Source organism: Lacerta agilis, chromosome 14 (genome assembly GCF_009819535.1).
Source record: "Lacerta agilis isolate rLacAgi1 chromosome 14, rLacAgi1.pri, whole genome shotgun sequence".
NCBI lineage: Eukaryota > Metazoa > Chordata > Lepidosauria > Squamata > Lacertidae > Lacerta > Lacerta agilis.
In genome coordinates this window covers 23063550-23077054 of record NC_046325.1, presented here as the reverse complement: position 1 = coordinate 23077054, position 13505 = coordinate 23063550, and the positions used below count along the sequence as shown (strand labels likewise).

Below are 13505 nucleotides of genomic sequence, written 5' to 3'. Positions count from 1 at the left end.
GAAAGTCCCAGATTCTTTCTCCAATAGTCAGCATTGACAATACTGAACTAGCTGGACCAATGGTCTGACATAGCAAGTTTCAGGTGAGTGCTCTAAATAACCCACTCAATTTCAAAAAGGAAACCCAGCCACCATAGCAATCCAAAGAGGCACAGAACAAGGATGCCCACTGTCCCCCTTCCTATTTATCCTGGACCTGGAACCCTTAGCAATCCGAATCCGAGCAGCCACAGACATCAAAGGAGTAGAAATAAAAGGTAGAACCTATAAATTAGGGCTCTTTGCAGATGACCTAATGGTCACAACACCAGACCCCTTAAACACAGCAACCTCCCTAACCAGAGAACTCAACACATTTGCAACAGTGTCAGGCCTACCAGCAAATTTTGCGAAATCAGAAGCCATGTGCTTCAACACCCCACCTCACATCCAAAGAGAACTCACTAACATCACCAAGATAAAACTCTGTCACACCAAGTTCAGATATCTAGGGGTACAAATAACCAAAAACCTCAATAAATTATACGTCCACAACTACAAGCCCCTGTGGCAACAAATAAACAAAGACCTAAAGAGATGGAACAACATGAATTCCACTCTGAGAGTGGAATAGCCATGATCAAAATTATCACCCTCCCAAAACTAACCTACCTGTTCCAAACCCTCACAATCTGGATTTCCCCAACCCAACTCCGCAGATGGCAGAGAAAACTGCACTTTTTTATCTTCTCACACAAAAAAAACCAAGAATAAGCACCAAATACCTGCACCTCCCCACCTCAGAAGGAGGATGGGGAATCCCCAACACAGAAGCATATACAAGGCCAACCAAATACACCATATAATCCCATATATGCTAGAAGATGAGACAAAACAATGGATTCACTTAGAGAGGCACACAATTGAAAATATCTGCACCACAGCATACCCACTTCTCCTAAACAAACTAAGAAAAATCCCCACAACACTTAACAGGTACACACAAACCATGTTCAAAGCATGGTAAACGGAAACAGACAAACTATCCCCAACCCCATCCCCACTAATTCCCCTGGCCTACCGCCCATTATTCCACCATGCAGCACAAAACCTCCAAATAAAAACCTGGCAAACCAAAGGCCTATATCGCCTAACAGACTTTCATAAAAATAACAAACCTCTGTCAACACAGGAAATACAGGACAAACTAGAAGACACCCAAATGCCCTAGTTAGCACAACACCAACTACATGCCCTCTTAAACTATCCAGCAGTAAAATCAGCAGCAACTAGACCTCTGACAGCCTTCAAAAACCTCATCCTAATGACAAAGGGACACAGCAAAGGGATGGTATCCGCAATATACAAAATACTACTCAAAAATCCCACGAACCCCCTAGACACAACCAAAAAACAGTGGGAGGACGACATAGGTTATGAAATCAACCCCACCCAATGGACCAGAATGTGGTCTAAACCCCCATTTAAATCCATATCAATGAAAAGAACTTGCCCTGAAACTAATCTACAGGTGGTACCTAACGCCAAGAAAATTAGCATTAATAGGCCCAGGAACCTCACCAAAATGCTAGAGAGGGTGCACCTCCACAGGCACATACCTCCACATGTGGTGGGAGTGCCCCAAAATCCAACGATTCTGAACAACAACCATACAAGAAATAGGTAAGATAACGAAGCAAGTACTAGAAACCACCCCAGAATTAGTCTTACTAAGCATCTTCCAAGACAACAATGCACACTTACACCACAAAGAACTCACAACCCACTTACTCTCAGCAGCCAGAAACATCATAACCATACACTGGAGAGACCTGTCAGGAGTAAGCATGGACCAATGGTACCAAGTAGTATGGGAAACAGCCCTACTAGAAAAACTAACCAGTAAGCTGAAACTGACACGGGGACAAACAAAAGAAGATGCCTTCACCCCGATATGGCTCCCCTTCATCACACACAAAGCCCAAAAAGACAATGACAAAAATCTACCGGCAGCATATAAATCAATATGGCTAACCTGATCAAAAACACTCACCCACCCCACTCACTCACACTGGAAACCAAAGACCACCACAGCCAACCACAAATGAACAACCACACCCTACGCCAACCCCGACCTCTCTCACCACCAAAGGAGCACAAGCGAACAACAGAGAACCTGCACAAACGACGCTGACACCAAACCCTACATATATTAAGTACAGTAGAAACATCGCCACCCCACCCACCTCTCTCCACCCTTTCTTCCTATTGTCTCAACAAACGAAACTGATGTGTAAAAATGTTACATTGAAAAAACACGAAAGAGACATTGCATATACCTTTGTAAATCAAGAAAATCCTTAATAAAAAATATTAAAATAAAAAAGGAAACCCAGACAGATGGGTGGGGAAATAATAATAATAATAACAATACCAATAAAACAATATTTATGATTGCATTAGGCAAAAGCATAATGTTCACCATTTATGAATATTGATATTCAATTTATAGAAGGGAGGTGCAATCCAAGAGGGTTATGTCTCCAAAACTTTCTAGATCTCCAAGTTCAAATTTCAGGTCTGGGAGAAAGAAGAGTGGTCAATATCATTCAGCCTTCTACCTGTAACAAGATAGAGATACAACTACTTGGATACTCTGTGAGCATTAAGGGGAAAAAAAGATTCAAGGTAGGCAGTGCTGGCTCTCGGATCTGGGGACATGTTAGGTAAAGGTATCTCATTGAAGCCCATTTACCTGAAAAAGGTGAGCCATGCAATGTAGGGATTTTTACTGTTGCTGGCCCTCTTGAATTAAATGTGAAATGTCATAATTGCAGTGGTGCTGGGGTGGTTGACCCTTTGGCACTGTCAGGCCCTGACAAATTCCAGATTTTTCTGCTGTCTGCAGCCAGACCTGAAAGGAGGCAAGATGCTATACATAATAGGGATCAATTTTGTAGCACTGGTATTGGATAGTTTTGGATGGCAAATACCACTGGATCACTATAGATGAAAAACAGAACATACCTTTTTTGGACTAGCTTGCTTAGGAACACAAAAACCAAATGTAACAGCAATAGCAGTCTTCTCATTTCACTGTCTCTTCTATACTTCCTGACCTTGCTGAAGCTGTGTTTTGCATAAGTAAAAGATAACATTCACCAGGAACAGATAAAATAAATGTATTCAATGATTCTAAAAATATAGTTTAAAAAGTCTTGGGGGGGGGGAGAAATGATTTGAAAATAGACCTAGCAAATCAATATGATGTGAGCACAATATTCTCTGCACTTTCTTTCAGTCTGATGTGGTCATTTCTTGAAGTTTACAAAAATATCATGGTGTTTAGTGTGCATGTGTGTCTCCTGAGAGCCAATCAATTTAAGCGTCTGGGGAATGGAAAAGGAAGGGAAATGAGCCAATGTGGAGTAGTGGCTGAGGCCCAAAACTAGACTTAACAATGTCTACTCCATTTACAGAGGAATAATCCATTGCACAAGAAGAAGGTGTAATGCAAGGCAGTGTAAGCTGATTAGGTGTAAAGTAACATACCCTATTCAGCCAGTTGGGCTACTGTTGCTCTCCCTGAGCCTGGCAATGGGAAAAACAAGGCTTTGAAATAGTATTTTATGTCAGGTTACCATGTCATCTGACTGAGCTGAATGGGCTTAGGATCTAGTCCATGGGTAGGTAAACTAATGCCCAGAGGCCAGATCCATCCTAATCGCCTTCTAAATTCGTCCTGCTGACGGTCTGGGAATCAGCATGTTATTACAAAAGTAGAATGTGTGCTTTTATTTAAAATGCATCTCTGGGTTATTTGTGGGGCAAAGGAGTTTGTTCTTTTCTTTTCTTTCAAAATATAGTCCCCCCCCAAAGGTCTGAGGGACAGTTGACCCGCCACCCTGCTGAAAATGTTTGCTGATCGCTGATCTAGAATAATTCGCCCTTCTCTGGTCTCACCCCCATAATGCCTCTTCTGGGGACTTACAATGTCCCCATCTCATCCAACTTCACCCAAGCCCCTTCTGTATCATGACGAGCAAGTTATACTGGAATGTATTATACTAGAAAGACAGCAAAAACTGGAGGTCTAATCACGCAAGAGGTAGTCCCACATATCTAACACTCCACATGCCTTTTAGGACTTCCTAGACATTATGTGTAATATGATCCCTTTTATCACAAAAAATGAGCCAATAATTTTAAACTTATTTTTAATTTGAAAATTTAATGTAGAGGAGGAATACAGTAACTATGAATAAAGACAGATTGTGCATATAAATTTACTAGAAGAATGTGCCCAGTGTTGCCAGGGAATTCTAAATAGAGGAGGAAAAGCAAATGAACAAACTCAAGATTTCTAAATGGAGAGTTCACTATCTTATTTTTGAGGATGAGCACAGCCTTAGATTGCCCAACGAGAGCGAGATTTAGGAGTATCTTTAGTTAACTTCTATAAATTATGAAATCACATTAAAGTCAAGCTTCAGTTTCTAAAATGTTTGTCTTCCAGGGCAGAGTCTCCTAAGCATCATTTTTTTTAAAGCTTTTTTGACATCTTCATTTCTCAAGCTGTAGATGATTGGGTTGAGCATGGGGGTCACCACACTGTAGATAAATGAGACCACCTTGTTAACTTCCATTGAGTTCTGGCCTCTGGGGTTGACATATATGAAGATAACGGTTCCATAGTAGAGTGAAACAACAGTCAAATGGGCAGTGCAGGTGGAAAAGGCCTTCTGCCGTCCTTTTGCTGAGGACATCCTTAGCAGGGTTGCCAGGATGCAGATATAAGAAAGCATGGTCAACAGAAAAGTTCCTAATACTATGACAGCTGAACTGATGAAGATGATGGTTCTGCTGATGTAGGTGTTAGTACATGACAGGCTGAGCAGTGGAGGGACATCACAGAAGAAATGGTCAATGATGTTGCCGCAGAAGTGCAATCTGCCAACTAAGATGGTAGATGGGCAAGGATTTAGGAATCCAGTCACCCAAGAAGCTAAAGCTAAGTAGATACACATTCTACTGCGCATCAGTGTTGAGTATCTCAGTGGGTTGCATATGGCAAGATAACGGTCATAAGCCATAACAGCAAGTAGGAAGCACTCTGTGGAACCCAAAAAGAAGAAAAAATATGACTGCACAAGGCATGCTGTTAGAGAGATAGCCTTAGATCTTCCTAAGGATATTGCTAGAAGCTTAGGGAGAGTGACTGTGGTGTAACCAATCTCCAGGATAGCAAGATTGCTCAGGAAGAAGTACATCGGTGTGTGGAGACCCGATTCTGTCTTTAGTGTGATAAGCAGGATGACATTTCCACAAAGTGTAAGAAGATATATGAGGAGGAATGTGATGAAATATATAACTTGTAACTTCTTAGTACCTGTGAATCCAGCAATGATGAATGTTGTTACTCCTGTGTAATTTAATTGCTCCAAGACTGTGTCATCTTCCATCTAGAAAACAAATGTGAATAAGCAGTCATGGTGATAGTGAGCTATAAATGTTTACAGTGCATTCTCACATTTTAGTGATATGGTCAATGTTAGTCAAGTGAAATGCTGAGGTGAACTTGGAGGTTTGGTTGAAACACCTGAGAAATTAGGAGATAAGCTAATCAACACTTTCATAAATTAATCGATGCTTCTCCACCACCAGTAAAGGGTTCATTCTCTAAATGTAGACCCAATATTTGATTGTTCTATCTGAAAGTCTGGTTAGACCTAGACCTGCTGTCTGGGTTAAACCACACTGAACAGTTTCAATGTGAACTGGTCTGCATTTGTGATTATATAACTAAATAGAGTCACATAAGTACTACTCCCAAGACTCACTTCTCATTGTTGTTGTACTTTATAGACTCATCTTTAAAATGTAGGTATATGTAACTGCATCTCTGTCATTTTTTTATACTCAGTATGCTGTGTGTATGGTTCTGTTATGGTTATATAGTTATATATGTTACTTTGTGCATATGTTTATGATAAATCAATAACATTTTAAAAAAATATTTGGTTCTATCAGAATGTAATCTTTTCTCATTAATACAATATTAGCCATATCTGATTTCTGCTTTATATTAAATATTTCAAGTGGCACAATAAGAAATAAATGTTGGCAATGATATCAGACAATGATTTGATCCTTTGAGGTATTGTTAACACCTGGAAGTAAGGTGTTTTTCCAAAGACTGTGCCAAGGCAAAGAAAGAAAGAAAGAAAGAAAGAAAGAAAGAAAGAAAGAAAGAAAGAAAGGGAAAAACAGAAGCTTCATATGCTTTCATCTGCTTGTGTTATTTTTATTTAAAAGTAGAATCGACAAGCAAGTTAGCCTGGAACTGATTCATTGAAAACTGCAACTGTTTTATTTTCCCTTCCTGATATTTGGTGCAATGTTACTTAAGCTGCCTTTGCACATGGAAGTTCAGGCTTATTTATTTTCTCTGTGTGCTCAAGATGTGTCAGCCGGATTTTCTCTCTGCGTGTCCTCCTCCTCCTCCTCCTCCTCCTCCTTTTAAAATAAGGTCTCTCCTTAAACCATGTTGATTCACAATAGCCCTAGCAGCAAAATCACCGTAGCCATTTTCTTTTAACTGTGTGGTAGGATGTCATCTTTTGTATGAGTGCCAGTGTGGTGTAGTGGTTAAGAGTGGTAGACTCATAATCTGGGGGACCGGGTTCGTGTCTCCGCTCTTCCACTTGCAGCTGCTGGGTGACCTTGGGCTAGTCATACTTCTTTGCAGTCTCTCAGCCCCACTCACCTCACAGAGTCTTTGTTGTGGGTGAGAAAGTGAAAGGAGAATGTCAGCCGCTTTGAGACTCCTTCAGGTAGTGATAAAGCAGGATATCAAATCCACTCTTCTTCTTCGTCTTCTATGACAACTTGACTTTAACATAGGTTCAGTTAAAGTGTATTTACACTAGCTGAGTAATCCCCCAACAACTTTGGTCTTCCCCAACCCATCTTCTTCCTCCTTTGAAAGTCCCAGATTCTTTCTCCAATAGTCAGCATTGACAATGCTGAGCTAGTTGGACCAATGGTCTGACATAGCATGTTTAAAGAGTTTGCTCTGAATAACTCATTCCATTTCATAAAAGAAACCCAGACAGATGGGCGGGGTAATAATAATAATAATAATAATAATAATAATAACAACAATAATAATACCAGTAAAAACAATATGTATGATTGCATTAGGCAAAAGCATAATGTTGACCATTTATGAATATTGATATTCAATTTATAGAAGGGAGGTGCAATCCAGTAGGGTTATGTCTCCAAAACTGTCTAGATCTCCAATTTCAAATTTCAGGTCTGAGAGAAAGAAGAGTGGTCAATATCATTCAGCCTTCTACCTGTACCAACTTAGGGATACAGCCACTTGGATACTCTGTGAGTATTAAGGGGGGGGGGGGAAGACTCAAGGTAGGCAGTGCTGGCTCTAGGATCTCCGGACATGTTAGGTAAAGGTATCTCAGTGAAGTCCATTTACCTGAAAAGGTGAGCTGTGCAAGGTAGGAATTTTTACTGTTGCTGGCCTCTTGGATTAAATGTGAAATGTCATAATTGCAGTGGTGCTGGGGTGATTGACCCTTTGGCACTGTTGGGGCCCTGACAAGTTCCAGATCTTTCTGCTGTCTGCAGCCAGACCTGAAAGGAGGCAAAATGCTATACATAATAGGGATCAATTTTGTAGCACTGGTATTGGAAAGTTTTGGATGGCAAATACCACTGGATCACTATAGATGAAAAACAGAACATACCTTTTTTGGACTAGCTTGCTTAGGAACACAAAAACCAAATGTAACAGCAATAGCAGTCTTCTCATTTCACTGTCTCTCACTGAGCTTCTTGCTGAAGCTGTGCTATGCATGAGTAGAAGATAAAATTCACCAGGAACAGATAAAAGAAATGTATTCAATGATTCTAAAAATATAGTTTAAAAAGTCTTGGGGGGGGGGGAGAAATGATTTGAAAATAGACCTAGCAAATCAATATGATGTGAGCACAATATTCTCTGCACTTTCTTTCAGTCTGATCTGGTCATTTCTTGAAGTTTACAAAAAATATCATGGTGTTTAGAGTGCATGTGTGTCTCCTGAGAGCCAATCAATTTAAGCGTTTGGGGAATGGAAAAGGAAGGGAAATGAGCCAATGTGGAGTAGTGGCTGAGGCCCAAAACTAGACTTAACAATGTCTATTCCATTTACAGAGGAATAATCCATTGCACAAGAAGAAGGTGTAATGCAAGGCAGTGTAAGCTGATTAGGTGTAAAGTAACATACCCTGTTCAGCCAGTTGGGCTACTGTTGCTCTCCCTGAGCCTGGCAATGGGAAAAACAAGGCTTTGAAATAGTATTCTATGCCAGGTTGCCATGTCATCTGACTGAACTGAATGGGCTTAGGATCTAGTCCATGAGTAGGCAAACTAAGGCCCAGGGCCCAGATCCATCCCAATTGCCTTCTAAATCCGGCCCACAGATTTTTCGGGAATCAGTGTGTTTTTACATGAGTAGAATGTGTCCTTTTATTTAAAATGCATCTCAGGGTTATTTGTGGGGCAAAGTAATTCATTCAATTTTTCTTCTTCAAAATATAGTCTGCCCCCCCACAAGGTCTGAGGGACAGTGGACTGCCCCCTCCTTGCTGAAAAAGTTTGATAACCCCTGATCTAGTCTAACTCTCCCTTGATCTAGTCTAACTCTGTTCTCACCCCCATACTGCCTCTTCTGGATTCTTACAATGGCCTCATCTCAGCCAACTTTGCCTGAGCCCCTGCTGTATCTGGACAAGCAAGTTATACTGGCATGTATTCAGTTGAGCTTGGCTTGGGACTTAAGACCAGCTGAGCCTCCTTGAGCTGGGAATCAGCCCCCTGAGGTAGAGATCTGTTGCATCTGAAGCTTCACATCCTGGCAGAGCTTACCACAGGCTTGACTCCTGTTTCTTTATTGGAGAATCTCTGCTGCCTTGCAGGATATCTTTAGGAGAAGAAATGACTAAGGAGTAAATCCTACATAAATCTGGATTGGAGTCCCTAAAATGCTTGGATGGTGCCTTCTGGCAACTCCTGCAGCCAAGCTGGTGCTAATTATATCGTTGTGCTTTGCTTTAGACCACATTAGTGAGGCTGAGGGGTGTGTCTTATCATCTGGGCAGCCGAAGACGTCCACACACACTGCTTAGGCTTGTGCCCTGGGGTGGTCACTTTGGTACTATTACCACAACAGTTTCACTTCACCCTTGGAAGCACATTGTCTCTTGAGACAGATGGATGCCAATGACTGTCACATCTAATTTGGTCCTGAGAGTAAGTTCTGACGAGAACTGTATATGATTCCACCTTGCTTGCATTGAACAAATTGGGTTAATCATTGACCACTCCATTTGCCTCTTTTCCAACTTCCAAAGCCATCTCCTATACTTTGATTCCATGGCAGCTGACTAGAAGACAATACTCTATGGTCTGCTACTTATCGTGGGTTATGGCAATGACTCCAAAGGGTTGAAATAGAAGATCCTCAGGATGCAGAAACCTGGAAGCTGTGTCCAAATCCTTCTCATGGTCTCATATGAAGTCTTTGAACTAGTTAATTCAGGCTTGCCAACTCTAAAAAATGGCAGTGTTTCAGTTGGGGTGAGTCTTCTGGATTAAGGGTTGGAAGCTGAGACCAGGTCCATAATGGAGCGAGCAGGCAGAATCCAGTAGTGGTTTGTAGGGAAACATGTTATTGTTGTTGTTGACATCCATCTGTCTTGAGAGACAATAGTGTGTGCCTCTGGGGAAGGAATAGCTCTCAAAAAATGGGGGTATGTTTACTGAAGAAAAAGGAAATACCTGGGGAGGAGAGATAGAATGACTGTACCCAGGGACAGCCCATCTCATTTTGTCACCTGATGCAAAACAGGAAGGGGCCACCTCCTACCTTCCCCCCAAAGCCTCACTTACCAGAGTCACACAGCGGTCACTTCCAGCAAGTGGCTCAGCAGGCAATCTTACCTACACAACCCTAAATGGTTTAGGTACCTAAAAGTGTGTGTCTCTCCCTACATATTCCTGCCAAGGCCCTCAGGTCATCTTAGGATATTTTGGTGGTGGTATCATTGCATGATATTAGAAGTTCTGTTTGCTTGTGCTGATGATCTCTTTAGCACTACTTTAAATTTTCCCCAGAATCTGTATTAAAAATAATGTACATTTTGTATACAAAAACAAAAAGATCCTAATAAAATTTAATCAGTGGGAGCTTTAAAATCAACTGATTCATCATCTAGATTTTGCACTCCTGCTGGAAATAAAGAGTTCCTGAATTTCTTAGTGGTACTGTTATATCTGAGGAGATACTTGGAGATTGAACGAGGAACCTTCTGTCTTAAAAGCAGTTCATTTACCACTGGTCAGGAATAGCACACATTGTTATTTTTCCTAATCAGGACACTCATACTTTAGAACAATGGTGGAGTACCTGTATTCTCTAGAGGTTGTAGGATTCCAGGTCCCAGCATCCATGAACTATGGTCGGTGAATGTGGTCCTATGAAATGGGGAACGACCACAAATAGTAGAGGTCCTGTTCCACCTGCTTTCAGAGGGCCAGGTACCATCAATTGTGGAAAGGTCATCTGAGGATATTTTGGTGGTGGTATTGCATGATATTAGAAGTTCTGTTTGCTTGTGCTGATGATCCTGAAGAGTTTTTATTCCTTTATTTAGATTTATAAATCTGCTTTTCATCACATGGAGATGAGATCATTTCAACAGAATGCCAACATAAACATCAAAACAAGTTAACACTAATTATATCAACCAATTACCAGTAGTTTGTTTGTTTGTTTTTTAAACATTTTAAAAAACTTAAAAATGCACAATAACAGTTTCAAATATAACTGGTAACACTCAAATGCCTACTGGCCACATTGTCTATCCTAAAAGGAACATATTTAACCACCATAAGAAATCAGTGCCAGATGCATTTTCAAGGAGAGGACATTCCAGAAAGTAGTACACAGCCAGAAAGAAGGCCCTTTCTTGCACCACTGCACCATACAGTGGAATCACAAGAAAGTCTCACCTGACAGTTTTAAAGTATTTTTTGTGATGTTGTCCTTTATAACATTGAATTTTATTTTTACTTGTAAGCCATTTATAGAACAATGTGTATTGTTAAAAGTGAAGTACTGTATAAAGCAGTTATGAATAAATGAATGAATGCTATTTGAAGGCTTTGATACTGCAGTTCCCAACTTCAACTCAAGTTCTTTCATAGTTAATTGCCCATTGGGGACCAGCACTTGTCCAACACACTTTGCATAACTCAATTAGTTTTTCTGGGAGGAATTCAGATGTTCTTAAATGTCTTCCATGCTGAAACAAATTTTCTTTCTGTAGCAGGATTGCACACCTGTGAAGGTAAGAAGTGGTGGGAGGAATGAGATGGGATTCAATTGATAGAACTTTATTCTTCTTACTTTTTTAATAGCTGCTGCTTCCTTTCTAGTTCTAACTGGAATAATATCTGAAAAGTTTTTATTACTGTGCATTTTATTCCAGTAGTAACCAGTCAAAAAGCATTCTGTGGACGCTGAACATGCTTAGTGTTCACTGGGCAGTTTTACACACACACACACACACCTTTTGACTCCTTCCAATGATAGATGATGATGATTGGTAGGTAGGTAGGTAGGTAGATGATTGATAGATAGATGAGATAGATAGATAGATAGATAGATAGATAGATAGATAGATAGATAGATAGATAGTGTCCACCCTTCCATGATGTCTTGGCAATGAAGAAGCCCCATGGATATGTTTGCCCACATTTGTGCCTTCTGCCCCACCCCCACTCACCCAAAAATGCTGAAAAGAGAAGTTGTTGTTTTTAAGTGGTTCCTGTAGATGTGTGTTTGTGAGTGAGTGAGAGAGTGAGTGAGTGAGTGAGATAGACAGAGACAAAGAGGTGGGTCACTCCTGGTTCTGGCCCATACAATATATTGCCACCAGTATTTTAGAACACTGTTGCCATCAAAATCAGGCACCTACGATTTTGACATTTAACTGTGTCCTGAAAATGTTTTTGTTTCACCAAACGTTTTTAGAGAATTAATTCTATTTGTTATTAGTAACTCAGATCTGATTTTTCTGCTGTTTCGTTTAAATTATTTTATTCTATTTTATTCTATTATTGGTGTAAACCAGAACAATATGTTACCTATTATTTGGAGGCTTATAAATACAATTATAAAGGTAACAATCTAACTTCGGTCCTAATGTTCATATTGTAAATCATCTCATGCTTGCCATATTACTTACATTTCAGGCTTTTTTTCCAAGTGGTATGTATATGCTCCAAGGGATATCCATTTATTTTTACCTGGTCAATATTTTTTTCTTTTTAATAGCACAACAAATCCTCCAATGGGGGCTGTGTGATGATAGCCTTGCATTATTATGTATCTAGGAAAATACTAAAGTTGTGGCAGTGCTTTTTCTCAGCTAGAGAGTGCCAGAGTGCAGTTCTGGCACCTCTAAGGTACTGGTGCAACTGCAGGCTGGCACTCCTCCCTCCCACTTTGTGCCGTTATGTACTTCTGAGAAGCCCAAAACGAACATATCAACTCAAAACATAAGTTGGCCAGCGTGTGCGAGTCTACACTTCTTCTTCTTTTAGATCTATGACTCTACCCAGCTCTTAGCCACTCCTAGCCATGTTTGGTCAAGCTTTGGGGCTGCACCAATTTGTATTTCCTTTTCTTCAATCTGTCTCCTGTGTAGCAGCAGCAGGCTTTAAGCATTCCAGCCAGGCCTCCACCATTGCAAGTGTGTGCATTTGTGCAAGGGCCCTTCCAAGCTGCCCTGGCCACCTGCCTGAATCTATGAGAAAAATGGAGGTGAGAGGACATTTAATTAACCAGTGCCAGAACCAGGAGTGACCCACCTACCAGCTAGGGAGAGAGCTTGCTCTGGTTCTTAGCACCTCTGTGGGTGGTGAATGCAGCTGTTGTCAAACCAGCATCTGTTCAGGGCTGCCCCATGTTGCACCATGTCATGGTTAGTTCCAGCACCTATTTCTCTTTTTAAAAACACACTAAGTAGTGGGGCATGGGTGGCGCTGTGGTATAAACCACAGAGCCTAGGGCTTGCTGATCAGTAGGTCGATGGTTCGAATCCCCACAATGGGGTGAGCTCCCCTTGCTCGGTCCCAGCTCCTGCCAACCTAGCAATTTGAAAGCACATCAAGTGCAAGTAGAAAAATAGATACCGCTCCGGTGGGAAGGTAAACAGCTTTGCTCTGTGGACAAACGCCAACTCCCTCGGCCTATAGAGCGAGCAATCCCAGAGTTGTCCACGACTGGACCTAACAGTCCAGTACCTTTACCGTTACCTAAGTAGTGGTAAAATGGGTCTAGGAATTGGGGGAGAGAAGGATGAGTTATTAGGGTCATGAATGCTAACTGATAAACACAACCTTTCCTAATTTAAACTGATGACTTGCAAAATTACTTTTCAAATATTTTTATTGA

At 40.9% G+C, this 13505-nt stretch overlaps 1 protein-coding gene across 1 annotated transcript; it reads right to left on the bottom strand.

The window, feature by feature from the left end:
* Positions 1–4475: 4475 nt before the first annotated feature.
* On the bottom strand, positions 4476–5441 carry LOC117057774 (olfactory receptor 6F1-like). Its single transcript, XM_033168614.1, has one exon. The coding sequence runs from the start codon at positions 5439–5441 to the stop codon at positions 4476–4478; it is 966 nt and encodes a 321-aa protein (XP_033024505.1).
* Between the last annotated feature and the right edge of the window lie 8064 nt (positions 5442–13505).